At 48.0% G+C, this 22968-nt stretch overlaps 1 protein-coding gene, 1 long non-coding RNA gene and 1 pseudogene across 3 annotated transcripts in view; 1 reads left to right on the top strand and 2 right to left on the bottom strand.

The window, feature by feature from the left end:
- Positions 1-13970: 13970 nt before the first annotated feature.
- On the bottom strand, positions 13971-20662 carry LOC140709974 (short transmembrane mitochondrial protein 1-like; annotated as a pseudogene).
- LOC140709975 (uncharacterized) lies at positions 13971-22900 on the bottom strand. The gene is made up of 2 exons (XR_012090862.1): positions 22514-22900; positions 13971-15044 (listed from the first exon to the last, which is right to left on the bottom strand). It is a non-coding gene; the product is annotated as an uncharacterized lncRNA (long non-coding RNA).
- Positions 21125-22968, top strand: part of SLC22A4 (solute carrier family 22 member 4) — a 49417-nt gene continuing 47573 nt past the window's right edge. For both annotated transcript variants that reach the window (XM_008014360.3, XM_008014361.3), the window contains exon 1: positions 21125-22345. In XM_008014360.3, the coding sequence (XP_008012551.1) occupies positions 21953-22345 (393 nt within the window). In that variant the 5' untranslated portion in view covers positions 21125-21952. The remainder of the gene's footprint in view (positions 22346-22968) is intronic.

Genomic DNA, 22968 nt, shown 5'->3' with positions numbered 1-22968 from the left:
CCTGTCACCTGGCCTGCCACCCTGCTGCGTAGGCCATGCATGGCTCCCGAGTGCAGTAGCATATGCTCAGATGCCAGGAATGTCCTAGGCTCTCGGTGCAGTGGTGAGCAGGATGGGTACTATGCTGCCCGGAAGGGGGCCACAGCCTGGGTGGAAGGCAGACCTCAATCACAACGGGGCAGCTCTAGTAATAGGAAGGTGAGGTCTGGGATGCTGCGTGCGGCGCGACGACAGGAGGTATGACCTGGGTGGGGTCAGGGAAGGTGTTAGCTGAGAACTAAGAGATGAAGGAGGCACGAACTCCACACGGGTGACGGGGGGAACTGTGTGTGCAAAGGTGAGCAGGGGGGTGAGAAAGGCCCCTGTGGCCCACATCGACACTAGCGGGGTGGGGGTGGGGGTGCTGGCAGCCTCTGGAGCGATCGCTCCCCTGGAGAGCGTGATTGAGCGTGGAGATCACCTGGGCCGCCGCAGGCGGTCTGCACTTCCTGGCATTCTCTCTTCCAGGTTTCTTTCACCCAGGAGCACTTTATTCTACCCGGAGACCCCCTTTTCTTCCCCTTCCTCTCTCTCCCACCAGGGGGCGCGCTTAAATTTCCAGACGGAGACCAGAAGGAAGGTTTAGAAAGAAAAGAATACTTGCCCAAGGCAGCTTTGCCCTCCAAGAGGCTACCTCCTGTCTCTAAGTCAATTCCACCCCTCCTTGGAGTCCCGGCTTCCACCCCTTCTCGGAGTCCTGGCGTTTACCGCGTGGTGGGTTTGCCTTGGACCTTTCATGTCCCGGCTGCACACATCGTCTGTGAATTGTGGCTTGTTCACTCCCGAGGATGAGTCCTAGACTCCGGGTCGCGTGGATCTACCCTCTAGTTTACTTGCTCGGGACAAGAAACTGATTCGTTTTATTTAGTGCCTGTTTAGCGAGCCCAGAGTAACATACATTTGTGCTGTTTTCAATTTTGTGCTATTGCAAACCACAAAAAAACTTACCAATTCACATTCATCATCAGCAGGAGACGTTTCCTTGTGCTCCTGCCAACTCAGGATATTACGTTTCTTTTTTCATTTTTGCCAGTCTGTTAAGTAAAATATCATATGCGGTTGTTTTAATTTGCATTTCTCTGATTACCAGTGATGAGCATTCAGTCTTTGAGCATTTATCGTGTGTTTGCTGGGTGCCTAGCACTAAGGGAACAGAATGGTCCTCACTCTCAAAAGAGCAGTTCCTGTGTAAGTTACCCCAAACCCTTCACAATTTTTTTCCGAGGCTTATTTAACTTCTTCTTAATGATTGGTAGGAACTTTTCCTAATTTTGTACGAATCTTTGTTACTGGATTCTGGTCATCTAATTCCCTGTTCCTATGTAATTACTACTGTGTTGGAGTTTAATAGCCAATCTGTCCTCCTTGTTGGTCATTTACAAACTTATCAAAGCTATACTTGTACATTTCCAGTTGCCAGAATTTGAGACTGCATGCTTCAGGTTCTGGAAAAACAAACCTCTTTGAACTGTGACCAGGTTGCCCTGAATCTAGAGACTCACTTGGGAAGAACTGGCATTAGTCTTTTCCTCTAGAGAGGACTGTGATCTGCACTTACTGTGCATTTATTCAGATATCATGTCTGTGTTCGCTTAAATTTTTATTTTCCTTTCTTCTCATAGATCTTCTGTTCATGGTTAAATTTGTGCTAAAGATCCCTTCTAAAGGCTCCTTTTGCCTCCTCCGTTCGCTGAAGGAGCACAGTTCAGGGCAATGGGCAGGTGCTGATAGAGCAGTGAGGCAAGGTGGGGTCCTGGTCCTGCAGGTGACCCCAGACCATGTCCGGTCCTTGTCTCTTTTTGCTTCCGAAGGGGTCAGAATGTGTGCAGCGAGGCCCTGAGGGCGCCCCACCGTGGCGCTGCATAGGCGTGCGCGCACACACAGTACACACATGCTCCCTGCAGCCATACCCAAATAGGGTGGGGCAGTGGAGGAGTCTGCCCTTGCCTCCCCACCCTGCCTCGGCAGACTTGATCCCAGCCCCACCCAGTCATAAGTGGGAGAGGAGAGGATGACTGGCACCCTGGAAAGTAGGGAAGCATTATTAGGCACAGGAGAGGGTGGAAAAATACCGGGAGCCATGGGCCCCAGCCCCCACCTCTCATTCCCACTCACCCGCAGAAACTCGACTCTCCCACTGGCTACCACAGATCCACTAGCCGCTGGTACTCACCTTAATCCCAGGACACGCAATAACCCCTTCCCCCTGCAGGACCTACCCACTCAGAGGCTCCCTGCCACCGTAGGCTACCCCGAGATCAACAGCTCCACCCCTGAAGGGTTGCAGCAACTACAGCAGCCCCTGCCTGGGCATCCTGGTTGGGGGTGTCTTGGAGGGCAGCTAAGGGGAGTGACATTCAAAGCTGACAGCCTCATTTGTCCTTTCCCCAGCTTCAAGGCCCAGCCTCTACCCAGTCCCCCAGCCCACCTCTTCTGCCCAGGGCCCCTGAGTGTAGTAGACCGTGAAAAGTTTGGGACAGGGTCCTCATGGGACAAGGTATGTATGGCCCAGGGTCCCAGTACTGAGACACGGGACATCAGAGTTTCTCTCCAAGAGGGGGAACCAGATCCAGGATCCCCAATTCAGAGTGCTCCAGGCTCCAGCCTACCTGGCTAGAACCAACTTTCATTGCTGTCCCCAAACCTGCTACATCCCTCCAACCCCAGGGCCCAGTTCTTTACCTCAGGGGCTTTCAAACCAGAGACACGGATATCATCCTCTACACCCTCATACCAGCCATCACATCCTACCCAGCACTGTGTCTAGGATTTTGCCTCCCAAGCATTTTTAGACCCATTTCAGGGCAGTTGAAGGAATATCTCACTCCCTTGCTTCAACTCTTCCAGGGCCCTCAGGATGGAGTCCCTGGTCCTCCGCCTAGCATTTAAAGCCTCTCTGACCTCAGGCTGCTGACTGCTTTGTCTCACCTCCTCTGCTACAGCAGACAGTCCAGTCCAGCATCTTCTGAGCTGGTCCACCTTTTCATAGCCCTCAGACCTTCTCTCAAGCTCAAAATGCCTTTCTTGTTTTGTCATGGCTCAGCAAACTCGCACTCACTCTTCAAGGCCCAACTCTACTGCCCCCTCCCCTAGAGGAAAGCCTTGGCCCTCCCATCCCTAGGGAGAGTTAATAGTTCCCATCCACACACCCTCCATCCCATCCCTTCCAGTTTTGCCTGGCGCCTCTGGCACAACCTGTTATCTCCTTGGTCAGACCCTGACTCAGATTTACCTCTGTCCTGCCCAGACTCCACCCAGGCCAGGAACTTGGAGGTAAAGGGGTCCTGGAGAAGCACCCACCCTCACTCAGGCACACAAGCACACACATCCACTCACACATACACTGGGCTTCCCTTCCTCCCACTACCTTTCACCTCACCTCCCACATCAGGTTTCTGCAAGCATCCCACCTAAGTTCTCAGTGGGAGGTAAGTCTTGGAGCAGGGGTCTTCAATCCCCAGGCCCCAGCCCATGGCCTGCTAGAAATTGGGTTGCACAGCAGGTGAGTGGCTTACAAGTGAGTGACGCTTCATCTGTATTTACAGCCGCTCACCATTGCTTGCATTACTGCCTGAGCTCCACCTCCTGTCAGATCAGCAGTGGCATTAGATTCTCGAATTCTAGGATTCTAGGAGTAGGAATTCTAGGATTCTAGGACTCCAGGAGTATGAACCCTATTGTGAGCTGTACAAGCAAGAGATCTAGGCTGTACATTCCTTATGAGAATCTAATGTCTGATGATCTGTCACTGTCTCCCATCACCCCCAGATGGGACCATCTAGTTGCAGGAAAACAAGCTCAGGGCTTCCTTCACAATACACTATGGTGAGTCGTATAATTATTTTATTATATATTACAATGTAATAATAATAGGAATAAAGTGCACAATAAGTGTAATGTGCTTGAATCATCCTGAAACCATCCCTGCCCTCCATACATGGAAAAATTGTCTTCCACAAAACCAGTCCCTGGTGCCAAAAAGGTTGGGGACTGCTGTCCTGGAGGGCACCTGCTCCCTCCTGCATCCTCAACCTCAACTCACTCAGTCAACTAAATATTTATAAAAGGTCATGCACAGTGGCTCAGGCCTGTAATCCTAGCACTTTGGGAGGCCAAGGTGGGGGGATCACTTGAGGCCAGGAGTTCAAGACCAGCCTGGCCAACATGGCAAAACCCCATCTCTACTAAAAATACAAAAATTATCCCGGTGTGGTGGCATTCACCTGTAGTCCCAGCTGCTCAGGAGGCTGAGGCAGGAGACTTGCTTGAACCCAAGAGGTGGAGGTTGCAGTGAGCCAAGATCATGCCACTGCACTCCACCCTGGGTGACAGAGCAAGACTCTGTCTCAAGAAACAAAAATACCTATTAAGAACCTTCTATATGCCAGGCATTGTGTTGTACACTAGGAACACATTTTGAACGAACATGTAAAATAACTACAGGCTATAAGCGGTACTATCAAGGAAATAAAAAAGGCATTACCGTAGAGCATAAGGGATTCTCTTCATATATGGAATCTGGAAAGGCCTCACAGATAAGGTAACATTTGGGCAGAGGACTGAGGTGGTAAGATAGCATCTGTGCAGGTATATCCGGGGGGATTACATTCCAGGCAGAGGGCACAGGAAACCCTAAGGCCCTGGGCAAGCAGTGATTGAAGTGGTGTAAGTGAGGTAGCTGGAAGTAGTAGATGAGGTCATCAGAGAGATGTGAGAGAGAGAAGGCTGTGTTGGCCCTTGTGAGCCACTGTTCCATGGATAGCAGGACTATGCAAACCCAAAGACTGAGGGAGCTGAGAAGCCAAAGAAAGAGGTTAACAAATCCAGTTTCTCAGAGAGAAATATATAAGAGGGACTTACGAACAGAAGTGATGTCTTGGGTGGCTGCAAGACTGAATCCTGACACCAGCCATCCAGAAAGTATCCTTTATATAGCAAACTCTTAGGGTAAAACATGTGCAGCTGGTCCCGTCTTCAGACTTTCTTGCCAAGACTTGTGACCACTGGAGAGGTTAGATAAGCATCTTTATGAAGAGTTTTCTGTTCTACAGGCATTGTTTAAAGAGCTTGCTGATGAATATCTTGGTATCTAGGGGTCAAACATTCGTCATTTTGGTGGCTTTGGATCAAGATGGTGTCATGGCCTGGAACAGTGGCCCACACCTGTAATCCCAGCACTTTGGGAGGCCAAGGCAGGAGAATCTTTTGAGGCCAGGAGTTCGAGACTATCCTGGGCAACATAGAGAGATCCCCCTCTCTACAGAATAATAAGAAGAAGAAGAATAAGAGTAATAGTAAAAATAGCCAGATGTGGTGGCATGCACCTATAGTCCAAACTACTCAGAAGACGGAGGTGGGAGGACCCCTTGAGCCCAGGAGTTCGAGGCTATAGTGAACTATGATCTTGCCACTGCACTCGAGCCTAGGCAACAGAATGAGACCCTGGTTTTTTTTAAAAAAAAACAAAAAAAAAACAAAAAAAAAAACACCATTCTTACCACACAACAGGCTGTTCTCCTACAGTCATGGTAAGGACTTTGACTTTTACTCTGCGATGGGAAGCCAGAGAAGCAGCATGACCTGGAATTATGTTTTAACTAGGATCACATTGTCTGCTGTATGGAGAATAGGCCCTAAGGGGCAAAGGTAAATGCAGTGAAACCAGTTAGCAAGCATGACTGCGTTCATCCCTAATCAATTCCAAACCAGCCCACTCTCCCCAGTCCAGGTGCCACTGTCTCATGCTGAACAGTGTAACAGCCTCTGCTTTGCCTCCCTGTCTCCTGCTTGGCCCCTCCCTTAATCCTTTCTCTACATAACAGCTAAAGGAGGTTTTTCAAGTGCAATTCCCTGTCAATCTTGTCTGTTATAGTTTCCATGGCTCCTCACTGCTCTTAGGACACAGTCTAAATTCCAAATCCCAGCTCACAAGGCTGCATGAAGTACACAGCCACTGCTGGCCTCTGTGGACAACTCGTGCCTCTGTAGCTCTCATGGTGCTAAGCTGTAAGTTCAGCCCCATCAAACTCTCCTCAAGACTCTTGCGGGCTTCCTTGACCCTCCAAGGAGGTTGAAACACAAATGGAGTCCTTTCTGGTTCTCTGAGTGACAAGCTTTGTTATTTGCTACCTTCCTCCTAGAGAACCAAAGAAAGGGGTGAAGGTAGGCGGAGCCCAGATGCAGCTTCAAGCCAGCCCTCCCTTCATGGCCAAGGACTCAGCCCCTCTAGGGGGTGCGCTAGCTTGGCCCTGGGCTCACAGCCCTTGAACTGCTGAGTTGGATGGGTGGGGGCAGTGTTGTGACTTGCACCACACCATGATGCCTAGAAGCCTGGGCTGTGGGCCCTGAGTCCCTCTGCCCCACCTAGGGAGTGCCCCACCTCCCCTCCACCTCCGGGTGCCCCCGCCCATCTATGTGCACTCCAGTGCTATTCTGGACACTCATTCTTACCCAACTTCTTGTCTTGCACCCCAGGCCGACCCCTGACTTGCTTTTCACGTAACTTTCTGGTTTAGCATTTTCTCACAGAACAATCTATCTTTCTGACAACATTCCCTCAGCACCTCTGAATGGAGGTGGAACCTCTCAAAAGGTTTAACGGTAGTGAAGAGGCCACTCTAGTAAGCAGCACTGTCCTCCTGCGTCCCCTCTACCACAAGTGGGAAACTATTTGGGTCCCCACAGAAACCAAACCTCGACTTTGCAAGTGTCTGACATAGATCCATTTGTGGCTGGAATGCAGAGACTAGAAATCCCAGGAGAGGTTGCTAGAGACCTCACTGGGTCCTGCAGGGTCTGGGGTTAGTCTCAGTCATGTGGGCTCAGAAACCCCATTAACCAGCCCTTAAGTGTGTCTGTCAGACCTGGTGAGCCAAGCTCAGAGGCTGATGCACTGCCCCTAACACCCAACACACACACACACACACACACACACACACCCCAGCTTCTTCACTGACAATGACTGCAGTGCAAGAAAACTGCGCTGCCATCCAGGGTGTTCTTGGTCTGTAGTTGCATTTTCATGGGAAGCTGGAGCACACCCACAGTCTCAGGAGAAGGGAAGGGAGTTGGATAATAACTATTTTGGGAGTTAATGTGTCCCAGGCCTTCATCTCCAAGCCCTTAGTGAATGATATGATTGTTTTTAATCCTCATACCAACCAGAAAGGAAGTATGGTTATTATCCCCATTTTATGGATGAGCTCAGAAAGGTTAAGAAACTTGCCAAGGTCACACGCGCCCTAGCAAATCTCCATGGCAAGGGCAACCAAAGCAGTGGCACATACCAGTCTTCCCTGGAGAGTGTTGCATGCCTACCAGTGGTTTAGTGACTCTGACCAAGCCATTTCTGAAGGGTGCTGATCTGTTTCCGCTTGGCAGGGTCCCCAGAACAGCCCAGAGTGTAGGCTCATACTTACCAACTTTTTGCATGGGGCATGGAATGGTGGAAGCTGGGCAGAGTAAAGGTGACCCCTGAAGCTTTGGATCTGAGTGTGGACAAGGCTGGTGCCACAGCACCTGATCACCAACTCTGATATGCCTGAACCCACCACCACACCTGCTCAACTCACTCCTCTGGTCTTGATCCCGGCTAAATGGGTCATCCCCACTATTCACCGAACCTCCATAGTTCCAGGAGCTTGCTGAGGGACAGCCTGGACTGGCCCCTTCCCAACTCCCAGGGCTCTTTCTCCAATTGCTGGAGACTCTCTCATCACCCAGAAAGAGATTTCTGGGTAGAAGCAGTCCCTTACTCCTCAGTCCTGTCACCCTGTGCCTTCCCAGCCAGTGTTCCTGTCCACTCGCTTGCCTGCCCCTGAGGCACCACCCCTCACGGCTCTGTCCTAGCTCCTCCATTCCTCCCCAGATGCTCATTGTCTAGGGTGGTTGGTGCTGTGTGCGCTAATAACCACATCCCTTCTAAACTGTCCCTACCCTCCTTTTGTGGTCTCACCCCAGCCCCACTGGACTTATTCTGGGAGGACAGTGATCAGAGGCCACCTGGCCCAGTCAAGGAGCCACTCCTCCCCTACAGGCTCAGTCTGAAGCAGGCTTCCCTGTCAGGGCTCCACTCTGGTCTGTCTAATTCCCAGGCAGGTGCCATCTCCAACAGCTGATTTCTGCTTATCTCAGCAGGACGTCAGCTTTCCCACCAATTCTGTGAGCATGCCTGCAACCAGGAACCCTGGCTGGCTCTGCTGTCGCAGCAAGGGCCTCAGGAACTCTGCAGTTATGACCACTCCCAAATAGGTAACTCCAGCCCAGATCTAAATATTCCCTACTTCCAAACCTTAAACACAGACATTTCTGAGACCCATCCCCCAATGTCTTACATCTGTAAACAACCTACGGCTGCATTCTTATTCTTCTTTTCCTTCTTCCTTCTTTCTTCTTCCTTCTTCTGTCTTCCGTCTTCCTTCCTTCTTCCTTCTTCCTTCTTCCTTCTCCTTCTCCTTCTCCTTCTTCCTCCTCCTCTTCTTCTTCGGCTTCTGAATATTAATTTTAATTACTTAGAAACAACACAATTTAGTACCAACTGTTTAATAAGCATCTTTGCTAAAATGTGAAATCTGCATTATTTGTATCCAGTCAGCTACACAAAACTCACCAATTTTTCATCTGACAAAAGGTAGTCAAAATCCCAAAGAATAAAGGAAAAACTACTCATTAAAGGTCATGTTCACTAATCTAGCACTGTAATTCCAGTCTTAGAACCTCCCAAGCTGCTGAAAGGAAGATGTGGAAAGAGAGAAGGATGTCGGAAATATAAGGGTAATGTAACGAGAAAAACCCAGAATTGTATTTAAAAAAAAAAAACAAAAACCTTCCCCCAAACTGAGAGGGAGCCAAGAGACCAGAGTGCCTCAGACAAGTCCAGCTTGGTAAGCAAATGAGTTTATGAGGACTTACACATGAGGCATTCCTGGATGGCAGCGGGACAGCTTTAGAGATCTGTGCCGCCTCCCATCCCTAAGCTGCTTTTAAGCTAATTTTCTGGTTCTTTGCGTCCTCTGTGTGTGTGATGGGATTGTTTCCCTTGGTAGGTTCTCAGCTATTCTCTAGGATGTTTGGGTCCTCGGGGTCATTTGCTCCTTGGCTGGGTACCATGGCCCTGGGTCATCATCTGGTCTTCAGAGTCAGGCAGCGGACATCACCCTTAAGTAACCTGGTTGGGGAAACTGTCATACTTCAATTTATCCCATTCCCCAGCTCTTATATTCTTTCCACCAGTCTTGCTCGAGAATCCCTGAGTAGGAAACGAGGGGAAGAGCTATAGGGGTCTATAATGTATAGCCACAGTTTGTGGATACAGGCCACTTCCATGGTATACATAACAGCATAAAAAGCAGAAGCTAACTATAATTATGATGCCTATTAGCAAAACATAATTCCAGCAAGTAGGTAAGGTATGTACCTAATTTAAGAATGAGTCAAAGTAACGTGATTGAGCTATATCATGGATCTGAGTTGACAAATGATTTAAAGCATCTGTGACATGATTCTCTTTATCAGAGAAATAACAGGTAGTGCCTATAAGGACATATGTTGTTGGATCTCTGTCATGTTGGCAATTTGGCCTCCAGGTGGAGGCAATCCCCAGTGACCCCGATTGCCTTATTGATGCTGTTGAACAAATCATTCCAGTTCTGTTGGGAGAAAGGCAGAATATTCCAAGGCATACCATTATCATTGACAGGGGGAGGTATCCCTATAGCCTGTAACTGGGCTGGTTGTTGACCGTTGCTGTAGCTGCAGCCCAGTCCAGGAAGACATTATTAGCTACCATGGGTAGAAGAAGCCGTAGCCTTTGGGCATAAACACAGACGTTTAGTAGAAACCCTCATAGGTGTATCTATTCCTTGTAACATAATTCTTGCTAATATAATGATTTTTCCCATTGGCCCTATTGGGGCCACTGCCCTGGGCCTCGAGCCTGGCTTACAGTACTATATAGGATTTCCCTCCACAGGAGTGGGTATAAAGTCCATTGGCAAGTTTCTACCTTGCCTGTGCTATCCACATTATAACACATCTAGCAGGTATTGGTGTTGCTGCATGTTGATAACGTCAGTCTCTCGGATCTCCGTCAAGGAGCACAGATGGGATCATTTCCCCTCTGTCAGTCTTTATGGTATCCTCCAGTGCTATAAAATCGATCCAGTATGGGGGCATTTTCCAGCTCGACTTTGGGTCCATGTAGCCATCACCACTTGGTAGATCCACTGATGTGCTCAGGGGCAAAGTCTGGCCATTTGTTTCAGGATCATGGCTCTGAGTCTCATAGGTAACCCCAAGAGTTTGTGAGGCCTGTTTTACAGACCTTGCCAACCATTCACAGGAAGTGATGCCATGCATGGTAGTGGGTGACATTTAAAATTTGCATAGCTTCAGGGAGATTCTTAGTCCAGTCCTAAGACAATGCATGTAAGGCCTGCCCCTGTTGGGTTATATGGTAAGTGGAACTTTCAGTCTATATTTTGTTCTGATGCCCAGTGCTTGATATTATGACCTGTGAATTGGGGCCTCGATTATTATCTATCCTTTTTGGTATGCCACACATGACGTTAAGAGCAGTGAGGGCTGGGCATGGTAGTTCATGCTTGTAATCCCAGCACTTTAGGAGGCTGAGGTGGGTGGATAACTTGAGGTCAGGAGTTCGAGACCAACCTGGCCAACATGGTGAACACCTATCTCTACTAAAAATACAAAAATTAGCCAGGCATGGTGGTGGGTACCTGTAATCCCAGCTACTTGAGAGGCGGAGGTTGCAGTGAGCCAAGATTGTGCCACTGCACCCCAGCCTGGGGGACAGAGCAAGACTCTGTCTCAAAAAAAAAAAAAAAAGAGCAGTGAGACATTTGATGATCTCCAGTTGAGTGGCACATTTTATTGGGAAGGCCTGTAGCAGCCCCGTTGTGTTCGTACAAGTTAAGGCATATCTTTTCTTTCTATTCTGGGGCAGGGGACCAATATAATTGACTTGCCAGGCTTACATAGTTTGTATGGCTTGATGTATGTGACCTGGTGTGGAGGGAATCTTTCTAGGTGGCAGTTGTGAGCAGATCTCATGGTCTGAACAGCTGCCAAAACATTTGCATATTGGATAGGGATGTCTGCTGCCTTTGCTATGGGCCACTCTGTGATTGCCCCTGGTGGTCATTTTTATGATGTACACATACGGGAGTTTCCTCGGATGGGCTTGGGCAAATTGCCTGCATGTGAGTGAGTAAGGGCATTCACCTTTTGATTTCCAGGAGGTGGTTTGGGGTTATGTGCATCCATATGGTACATCACAAGATGGATATCCCTTTCCTGTAACCTGATGTGGATGTCTTGCCACATGGACATTCCCCAGAGGAGCCTGCCCCAAACTTGCCAGTTGTCTGTGGCACACTGATTGATCCACATGGTAAGGCCTCTGTATGTAATCCAATTATCTGTGGAAATGACGGATGGCCAGGGTTGGTGGGTGATGAGTATCCAAACTCCCTGTAGCATGGCCCATTGACTGCTTTTTCCTAATTCCCATTCAAACCATAAATTGTCAGTGTCCATTTTCACCATGATTGCCAACCATTGGTGTTGGGTGCCTTTGCTAGACCCATCAGTGTATTAGACCCTAGTAGTTATCAATGGGATCCCTTCATATATGGTGGTTGGCCTAGTAGGTAGATTCATTGTCATGTCGGCCCCTTCCACTTGTTCAAAGTGGATGAGTCTGAGCATTTTCTGTGGTGCCTGACTTAGACTAGGACTCATGGACAAGACACCCCCTGTTGTAGATAGGCATGCCACTTCAGCAGAGTGTGTGATTGTATTAACCCAGGGGTGGGCTTGGCTAGAAGGCCCTCCATCTCCCCTTTTATAGGAGTGGCACTTTTTATTGTGATGGTTTGCTTTCTGGTGATGGCCTCCATTTGTTGCAATGCCCTATATACAGCCAGAGTTGTTGCTCTGGGACTATAGAGTGGGATTCTGCTCCCTTCCATAATTGAGACCAAACCTTACAAGTACCATTACTGTTGGTTGCTTTTGCCACAGACACCATTTCATCCCTGTGGTATCTCTAGTGACTTCTAATACAAAAGGGTGCTGTGGCTGTGGGGCACCTAAGGCTTGGGCTTGTTTTACCAACATTTTCGCTTTGTCAAATGCCTCTTGCTCTATATGTGTCCAGTCCCACTTTGCATCCCTTTTACTAGGGTGTGTAAAGGCCGGAGGGTTTGTGTTAAATAAGGGATGAATATTTTCCAGTAGCCTAATAAACCGAGGAAAATATGAAGTTGCTTTATTGTCTGAGGAATAGGCTGCTGTGCTATCTTATCAGTAACAGCTCTGGGTATGTTTTGTGTCTTACCCAGCCAGGTAATTCCTAGGAATTTGATGGCTACACTGGGCCCTTGTATCTTTGGGGGGTTGACTTCCCATTCCCTGTCCTTTAGGCTGTCTAAGATGGTAGGCAGGGCAGTCTCCAGATTTGTAAGAGATTCTGGGGTTAACATTATATTATCGGTATGGTAAAACAGGAAGACTGAGGTAGGCAAAAAAGTCTAGATAGGTCCTGTGCAATCATATCATGAAAGATGGTGGGGCTGCACAGATACTCTTGTGGTAGCACCCGGAAAGTCCATTGTACACCCTCCCAAATGAAGGCAAACTGCTCCTGTGAATCTTCTGCTGAAGAAATACTTTAAAAGGCATTAGCCAAATTAATCACAGCATGGACATTTCCCAGCTTAAGGACCATTTTGCTTTAGCAGTTGAGCAATACTGGGTACATCACTCTGTTTGTGATACAGGTGGCATCTCTCTGTTTAGCTGTTTAGCTCATGGTAGTTTACTGTCATTTTCTAGGCATCATCTGGCTTCTAGGCATCATCTGGCTTCTTCGCAGGCCACATAGGGCTGTTGTAGGTGCTCCGAACTATTTGTGCCTTATGTAATTCCTGGATTGTTCAGGCGATTTCAAAGCATCCCTGGCAGGTGGTATTGTTTCATGTTAATTGCCTGCCTATACCAGGGCAAGTGTACAGGCATTCAGTTGGCCCATCCCCTTTTTGTTCTTTGATATTTTCTGGACTTGGTCCTTGTTTTGTTTTGTTTTGTTTTTTTGAAAGAGTCTCACTCTGTCACCACCCTGGAGTGCAGTGGCATGATCTCGGCTCACTGCAACCTCTGGCTCCCAGGTTCAAGAGGTTCTCTTGCCTCAGCCTCCCGAGCAGCTGGGACTATAGGCACGCACCACCACGCCCAGCTAATTTTTGTATTTTTAGTAGAGATGGGGGTTCACCATGTTGGCCAGGATGGTCTTGATCTCTTGACCTCGTGATTCGCCCGCCTCAGACTCCCAAAAAGCTGGGATTACAGGTGTGAGCCACTGCACCTGGCCGGTCCTTGTTTTTATCTAGCTCGTTAAGGTCCACAAATACCTCCCCCATATCATAACCCTTTTCAAATTGGAAATGCCTTAGACATTCATTGAGGACCTAAAATAATTTTAAGATTTTAAACTATACAGAAGTTTAACCTACACACATTTATCTCATTTACTCAGTTTATTCATTTTTAGTAGTTTATCTACATTACTTGTGAGAACCAAGAGAGTCAACAAAGCTAATCATCATTGCAAGTTATCTCCCTGTTAACCATTTTCATAGCTTGTGAATATCAGGTGTTCATCTAAACAAGAGCCTTAAAGTTAAACACATGGGGATTCTTGCTGATAACTCAGAAAATTAAGTTGTTTTCATTAAACCAACAATATCAAATTAGTCTTGCTTATCAAAAAAGTCATACAAAGATCATTTTATTTTTGGCTGGGTTTACAGTCTTCTAACTTTCATGTAAAACCCTGACACCTTCAAGTATCTAGCAGAGGCAAATATAAAATGTTTTTTATCAGTAGACTCAGAAAAAATGTATGCTGACACTTTTGAAGATATCTTTATTTTTATTTACCAATAATTTAAAAGCCAACTTATTTACCACAGATTGTTGAATTCATGTGAACTTGAAAAGCATTTGGACTTTATACCCATTTATTTATAATTTTATTTGGTAGCATGTTAGGACATATAATACATGCACATATATAATGTATTTAAACATGTGTATATATACATACACAAAGATCTGATACTTTTACTTCAGAACTCTAGCCATGAGACTGTATAATAAATTTGTTATTTTTACAAAAGACTGTTGGACCCAAATTACTTTTGACAAAATTGGGACCTGTTATGACTAAACTCTATTTTCCCCAATAGGTAATCCAAGGAAAGCTGTGGATCAAAATTTGGGGTAAAGCAGTTTCCATAGCAGCTTGACTTTTAAAAACCTGTTTTTTCCTTTTTTTTTTTTTTTTTTTTTGGTTTCGAATGAGTTTTATTGTTCATATTTTAACTAGAACTGGCTTAATTGTATAAGAAAAACAAAATCTCCAAATAACCTTGAATTAGTGTTACCATAAACCGTGAGTTTTATCTCAACACTGGTGGCTTAATAACAGCAGATTCAAAGCATGTGGAAAAGGAAAGAGAAACAGAGAGCATCCGAAGATACTATTTAACTCTATATATAGTTGCAGGTTAACCATTTGAGCTCTGAATTTTTTGTTTTTGTTATTTGCCCATCAGTTTTAGAACATGCACAAGAATAGGCCATAATATGTAACCTGCTGGTGTCCTAGAAAACCTGGCATGCCTTTGCCCCTCTGCAGGAGTTTTTACCCTTTCTCCCTTTCCTGCTCTCATGATTTCTCAGTAGCTACCCTTATTGCAACAACAGCACATTTATTATCTTTATCGTATTTTAATATCTTAGCTTCTTACAATAGGTGATTCAGTTTCTGCCAGTGTTTTCCCAGAGTCCACAGTGGCCCGTGAAGGTTGAGCAGTCAGGCAACTCCACCCCACACGCATATTGCCAATCGCCCTAGGATTCTCCCCGCAGATGCGCCTTCCTAATTCATCCATTGGTTTCTCAGATCCTGCTCATGACGCCAACTGTAATGAGAAAATCCTGGAATTGTATTTTTAAAAACCTTACCCCAAACTGGGAGGGAGCAAAGAGACCAAGCATGTCTGGGACAAGTTCAGCTTGGCTAGTAGATGAGTTTATTGGGATTTATGCATGAGGCACTCCTGAATGGCAGCGGGACAGCTTTAGAGATCTGTGCCACCTCCATCTCTAAGCTAATTTTCTGTCTCTTTACCTACAATGTGTGTGTGTTGGGACTGTTTCCCTTGGTAGGTTCTCAGCTATTCTCCAGGATGTTTGGGTTCTCAGGGACATCTATTCCTCAGCTAGACACCATGGCCTTGGCCTTCCTTCAGGGAAGGAAGTGGAACTGGCCTTCAGGGTTCAGGCAGTGGACATGTACCCTTAAATAACCTGGCAGGGGACCTGTCACACTGCATAGGTAGTTCTCAACTTGTGGCCCCATTTCTGCCCTAAGGCAGCACAGAGTCTAGCCAAGACGAAAATCGCTGAGGTTGGAGATGAAAACAAAAGGCTTTGGTTGAGATGGTAAAGGAGGCCCTTAAGAGTGGTGGAATCAGTGTAACCAGAAGGCAGTGCTGGAGTCGGCCTCATGAACTAGGGGGTTTCTTCTTGGCATTCCCCTTTTCATTTCTTCAAGTGTTTTACCCAGGTTTGGCGTGGCATAGTTCTGAGCCGGATACATTTCAATCACATTGCCAAAGTAAATTCAAGCAGGAACTGGAGCATGATGTCGGCAGGGAGGATGAGGAACGCAGGGAGGGCGCAAAAGGCAGCTGCAGCTCTTCGGGCTGGTCTGAGATTCTGCACTTTTTTTTTTTTTGAGACAGAGTCTCACTCTGTTGCCCAGGCTGGAGTGCAGTGGCGCGATCTTGGCTCATTGCAACCTCCGCCTCCCGGGTTTAAGCAATTCTCTGCCTCAGCCTCCCGAGTAGCTAGGATTACAGGTGCACGCCACCATGCCTGGCTAATTTTTGTATTTTTAGTAGAGACGGGGTTTCACCATCTTGGCCAGGCTGGTCTTGAACTCCTCACTTCATGATCCCCCCACCTCGGCCTCCCAAAGTGCTAGGATTACAGGCGTGAGCCACTGCACCCAGCCTCTGCACTCTTACATTGGCTTCCCTTCTTTCCTGTTTTACTCTCCCCAGTCACTTATTCCTGTTCCTTTGGATCCATTCCCAAATAAATCATATACACAAAAACTCTTGACTCAGGCTTTGCTTTCAGGAGGAAACCTGGGCTAAGACAGTCGACATAAGAGTGGTCCTAGAAGGCAGACCTGCAAGGAAGGGATTCACAGCTGTGATGGCTCTACTTTCTACAATGGAGTCATGGCCCTCATAGGAAACATATGGAACCCTGGAACACAGAATGGGAACATTTGAGTAGATTAATGTGAGAATTTTGAATTCCTGGATTCCCCTCAACCTTCAAGGCCAGTAGAAGCAGGTATCTTTCTCCTGCTATAGGAGACAAGCCTCTCCTTGCCTGGAATCCTGCCAAGACTCCTCCTAAGGCAAGTGGCCCCAAAGTGATGCTTATTCTCCTTGATATCCCCTACTTCCCTTCATTGTCTGCAGACCAATAACCAGGGTTAGGTCTCAGCACAGCCTAAGTGGAGAAATACAGTATCTGACTTATAAGCAAATAGCATATACACTGAAAAAATTACAGGACCTATGTTCTGGCAGGAACTGGGATAACAGGGGTATGAGGAGAGGGGTGTAAGAATGTATCAATCTGGGGGCACTCTCATTATTCAGGGATTAACATCCAAGCAAGGATACATAAAACCATTCTGACATGCTTCTGAGACACTTCTTTGAAACTTGGACACAATTACAACCTTCGGAAATGAAGTAGAGACGCCAGAACTTCCTTGGCAGAATACCGAAGAAGTCAGAAGGCTCAGAGGGATAAGCATGTTAGATTGTAGTTATTATGCAAGACCAGAGAACCTACTAGAAGACTATATTCCCATGGGAAGTCCAGAGGCCACTCTTTTCACTGAGGTAACACAACATGTAAAAGTGAGGAATCCTTAGTGTCAGTGGGGATGGTAGGACTCTGGAATTGCAGAGACCAGATGGGTAACAATCAACAGAGGCAGGGTAGATATAATAATTACCATAAAACCAAATGGCAACCAGAATGCTTTCACCTATAGGGTCTATCTGTGGCAATAGCTAATAGACCATAGTGTCCCTAGGAGTTAACTAAATTGGCAGATGACTGGGTGTTACATGACTATAACAACAGCAATCCCCAAAATCAAGAGCTCCTGAGCAGAAGGCAGATGCCAGCTGCCATAATGGGAAATAGTATTTCCTCATAAATTTCCTCGATGTAGGCCAGTTCTCAGGCTCAGAGCCTATTGATTTAAGGAATGGTCAAGTCTTTTTATAGAAGAGCCCTCCAATGCTGCCAAAAGTAGACAAGATAATTATTTCCCCAGTCTTTCCACATGAGGGATCTGTGGCCTTTTACCAGAGTAACTCTGGTCAGGGAGAAGAAAAAGAACCAGACTTTCAAAGGTACAGAGTATGAGCTGGCATCAATGCTGAGGGGAAACACTATCATGGTCCCCCCATGATAGAGTCTCGTGAAAGCCAGGTAAATGGAGTACTCATGCAAACAGATCCAAGAAGTCTGAAGATTCACACTGTACTAATTTCCTTATCTCAAAGTAAATAACTGGGACAGATACTCTAGCAACTGGCAGTACCCTAACATTTACTCCCTATTTTATTAAGAGCCATTAAGGTAAGAAGGGCCAAATGAAAGCCCCTGACACTTACCCTGACCTTTCTTACTAATTTACTAAATGAGAAGTAAAACCACATCCTGGGTGGTATTGCAGAGATTAATTTCAACATCAAATATTTTCTTCTTAATATCCTTCAGTCAGGAGGATGAAAAACTCTTTGCTTTTATGTGGGAATAATAGCAGTACATATTCACTCTCTTGCCTCTGGGCTATGTTAATTCTCCTCTCTGTCACAATACAGTATCTAGCAACTTTGATTGTCTCAATATTCCATTAAACATCATGGTAGTCCACTGTGTTGATGACCTAATGCTAATTTGACCTAGTAAGCAAGAAGAAGCAAGAACTCTAGATGTCCTAGTAAAGACATGTGCATGCCAAAGGATAGAAGACAAAAATATGAAGATACAGGGCATTCATATTGTTCAAATTTTTTCTTACCTTTTTGTTCTACAATAAGTTAAATGGATGTAAAAGTAGACAAACTAGTAAAACGAATCCCTAGAACCACTATTCATAGCCCATATTATTTCATCTATATCCCCACCAACTTCTTCTATCCCATATTATTTTGAAACAAATGGGTAAAGTTATCAGGGATCAGTAGTCATACCAGGTTATCCCCTGTAAAGTAAAGGCAAGTTGTTGAGCTCTGTATCCTCCAGCACTAAGGCATAGTGCTTGGTGGAGTATTCTTCTGACCCATCTATTGGGTGCCCCTGAAGACTCTCAGTTTCAGGTGAAAACCAGAGCAGGAGGGAGCTGTACAGTGTGTCCAACTAGAGTACAAGCTTCTCTACCATTTGGTTCATATAATCCATCTTATACAATGGGGCTAGAGGCATACATGATGAATAAGGCTGCGATGCAGAGTCTCTGACATGCCCTAATAAAAGAGTTTCAGCACAGATCTCTAAAGTTCTGGAGAAAGGCCATGCAGCAGAGTTATCTGACTTTCGAAAAACAGCTGTTTGGCCCCAATAAAAACCGAGAGCCTAGCAATGGGACATCAAGGGTCTATGCAATCAGAGATACCCATTGTAAGCCAGGAATTGTCAGAGTCTATCATGTCATAAGATTAGGCAGGTTTAAGCCAGACATGGTGGCTCACACCTGTAATCCCAGCACTTTGGGAGGATGCTGAGGCCAGAGAATTACTTGAGCCCAGGAGCCTAGGAGCCCAGGAGGCAACACGGCAAAACCCCATCTCTAAAAAATACAGAAAAAAAAAAAAAATTAGCTGGGCGTGGTGGTGTTTGCCTATAGTCCCAGCAACCTGGGAGGCTGAAGTAGAAGGATCGCTTGAGCCTAGGGAGGTTGAGGCTGCAGTGAGCTGTGATCTTGCCACTGCACTCCAGCCTGGGTGACAGAGTGAGACCCTCTCAAAAAAAAAAAAAAAAAAAAAAAAAAACAACAACAACAAAAAAAACAGACTTATCAGCAATCCATCATATAATAGGAATGGTAAATTCAGGATCAGGACTAAGCAGGTCAATAGGGTGCATTTAAGTCAACAAAAGGTGGCTTAGACTCCTATGACACCTACCTCGGCTATCGGCTATACCAACCCTTCTGTCTTAGCTCAGACCTACAGCCTTAGTGGGTAGTTCTCTGTAACCAGTTGATGAAGGGAAAAACAGCCCTGACTCACAGACGGATTAGCTTTAGACATTGATAGTAGTTAAAAAAAAAAAAAAAAAAAATCGTTCCTCTAACATAGCTCCATTTAGTGGGTAGCCCTAAATAACTTTGAAGGGAAATTCCCCCAGTGAGCTAAGCTGTAAGCAGTATACCTATTCATTCATTTTGTATGGAGGACAAAACAATTCCACATAGAGGTTTACATACACTTGTGAGCAATGGCAAATAGTTGAGTGGTATCTGTTCAGCACTCACGTATGTACAACCTGGAAGTGCAAGGAGTTGACCAATGGAGACAGAACTAGGAAACAAATACCTCCTCATTCTATATGGCTCTTTAGAAGTCCCCAGTGGGATTAAACCTCAGTAACCCATAGCAATGGGGATTGAGACAAGGCTGAGGGGAGGAAAAAGAGCAAGGCAGTTGTCTCTGGTGCAAATTTAAGGAGGCACCAAGAAATTCAGTAACCAAGATACTTTAATGCAATATTTTTTAAAAATAGAAATTAATGCAAATACCCATGATGAACACAATATCAAAATTTTAAGTAAAGACAGGCTCAGTATTGCTAATTTTCCCTTTATTCTTAGGCTCCACTAGGGCTTCACACAGTACTCTTACTGATCCTGGTCATCACCAATAACCATCTCAATTTCAGTCTATGTGGGCTTTACCTCCCTCCCTGTTCACTCTCCTCCCTAGTCCCTCGCTTCTGTTTTATGGTATCACTACTCAAAATAAACGACCTTATGTAAGTTCTTGTCTCCAACTTTGCTCTATTATTTGGGGTAGAGTAGGGAGATGAAACCCAAGCTAAGTAAGATAATGATCATAATATATCATTTGAAGAAGGATACTTGTGAAAATACAGGAGGCTCTATTAATAATTTCACTGGATTAATAGGCATAAATCAGAGCTGTCCTAGCACATCAGGATGTATAGTCTTATTACAGGTAGGAAACTGAGGTTCCAAGGGCGTGGGAAGTCCTCCTAAGAGGAGGGGTCAGACTGGAAGCTACACAAAAAGAGGCAGAAATGTCCCTCCGCCTCTTAAACGGGGCCTGAAGAAACAAACACACTTGTGCAAAATCTCCGAGAGGTGAGCTCTTCACCCTGTCAGTTTTATCTGCCTCGTGAACCCCAGGGCTCAGGCTCCAGCCTTGGGCTAGCTCACACAACAGCAGACGGGCCTTAGGTCTGGGCACTGAGCAAAAAAAAAAAAAAAAAAAAAAAAAAGGAGGCCGTGGTCCCTGCTTTGGTTACCCTGCTGGGTCTGAGCGCCAAATCGGATCTCCTCCTTCTCTTTCCCTCCCTCCCTCCCTCTGTTCCTGGACTGGAGCAGGCCCTTCTGCAAACAAAAGCCTTCCAGTCAGAGAAAGCTCTGGCAACCTGACAAGATAAAGCGCCCTGGGGGCGTGAGGAGAGCAAGGGCTCAAAATCAGAACCCAGAGTGATGACAGTGCCTCCATGACTGTGCTCCCGCAATGGGCAGGCTCCATGTCCTGGCGCCCGCCCGCCCATGGACCCGGCGAGGGCTTCCAGGCTGGGCTCAGCCATTCCGCCGGCGTGCGGGGGAGGAAACTCGCCTCCCGGGCACTCGGTTTTCTCCTGCCCCCGCCCTCCCTCCGGTCCGGGCCCATCTCTGACGTAGTGTGACCTTGCTCATCCCTTCCAGGCTGTGGGCCTGTTTTCCCTGTGCAAGGTGAGGGTCCTGGCTGTCCGGGCGCCGCCAGGGGTGACCGAATGGAGCTCTCCTAGGACTCGTGGGAAAAGAGCTCCCTGTCGGCGTGTGCCTGCTGCCTGCGCCGGGCGCCACAGAACAGGGCGCGCTCCTGCAGCTCCGCCGCCCGCAGAAGTTTCCCGGGAACGGACTCCACCGACTCGCCCCTCCGCGCCCCCCGCGTGGCCGCCTAAGCTCAGCCTCCAGATTAGAGGAGACCGCGGAGGGAACCCTGCCGGAGTCTGGGCCCGGGGCGACGCGACCCCAGCAGGTTGAGAGCCGACCTCTCCGAGACCTTGCTCTCCGGCCTCGGCTCCTCGCTTGCGCCCGCCCTCCCACGTGGGGCCCAGGTCTAGGAATCAGCGCTCGGGGGTGGCTGGGGACAACCGAGAGCGAGCTTCTCACCCAGCACGCGGGCGGAATGGCTGAGCCCAGCGTGAAAGCCCCCGTCAGGTCCTTGAGGGCGGGCGGGCGCGCGGAGCACTGGGCGGAGACAGCCGGGAGTCCAGCCCCTTCCCAGCGCCCTCCCCTTCCCAGCGCCGGGCCAGGGATGGGGGTGCGGTCCCAAGTGTACAGTGGCATCAAGCTCCGCTCCCGGAACGCTCCAGCGCCCTCAGCCTGTTTCCCAGGACCGGTCCCCGGCTGCGCGCCCCAATTTCCAACAGCCTGCCTGTCCCCGGGAACGTTCTGACATCCTTGGGGAGCCCCCAGCTACGCGACACTGTCCCGAGAACGCTCTCATCATCCGTAGTTGCAAGTTTCGGAGCGGCAGTGGGAAGCATGCGGGACTACGACGAGGCGATCGCCTTCCTGGGCGAGTGGGGGCCCTTCCAGCGGCTCATCTTCTTCCTGCTCAGCGCCAGCATCATCCCCAATGGCTTCAATGGTATGTCAGTCGTGTTCCTGGCGGGGACCCCAGAGCACCGCTGCCGGGTGCCTGACGCCGCGAACCTGAGCAGCGCCTGGCGCAACAACAGTGTGCCGCTGCGGCTGCGGGACGGCCGCGAGGTGCTCCACAGCTGCCGCCGCTACCGGCTCGCCACCATCGCCAACTTCTCGGCGCTCGGGCTAGAGCCGGGGCGCGACGTGGACCTGGGACAGCTGGAGCAGGAGAGCTGCCTGGATGGCTGGGAGTTCAGCCAAGACGTCTACTGGTCCACCGTCGTGACTGAGGTGGGTGCCAGGCCGAGACCGGGGACCCGGGAGTGCCTGACCCTCCCTCTGCGTCAGCCCCCCTTGAGACTCCCTGCGCACTGCCCGGGTCAGCGCTCCCCTCCCCTTCAAACCTGCTGTTCATACTTCCAGCAGCGGGTGTGCACCCCAAGAAAGAATAGGACTCACATGAGGCGCATTCCTGGGTCGTTTCTGTCCAATAAGGAGGTGATGGAGAAGGGAGTTTGTCACCAACTGTCTTTTCATTTCCGATTTTCACAACAAATGAAGTTCCCCAAGAACCTAGATGTGGCCTTGGGGGAAGCGCAGCCCCAGGCTACCCAGACGCACTGCTTGAGTCACCTTCCTGCCAGGCATGGGAGGAGGGGTGTGAGGGACCTTGTTACTGGGCAGGGCGGGGCCAAATCTTGTCTGTTCATTGGCCATAGACTTCTGGAGGCATCAGGAGGTGTACTGCTGTACCACATACTTGTGAGGTTTGGGGTCCTGTCCTGAGGCCCCAGTTTCTCTAAGACAGCAGATGACCTCCCGAGGCTCATTGGGTGCAAGGAAACAGAGAAGGCGAAACCCCAGCTGGAAGCCCTGGCACTCAGGGACCTCTCTGAGCACAGGGTCAGTTGGCA

The sequence above is a fragment of the Chlorocebus sabaeus genome, chromosome 23 (assembly GCF_047675955.1).
Source record: "Chlorocebus sabaeus isolate Y175 chromosome 23, mChlSab1.0.hap1, whole genome shotgun sequence".
In the NCBI taxonomy this organism is placed as follows: domain Eukaryota; kingdom Metazoa; phylum Chordata; class Mammalia; order Primates; family Cercopithecidae; genus Chlorocebus; species Chlorocebus sabaeus.
Note: the sequence above shows the minus strand (reverse complement) of the source record. Positions and strands in the feature narration are given on the sequence as shown.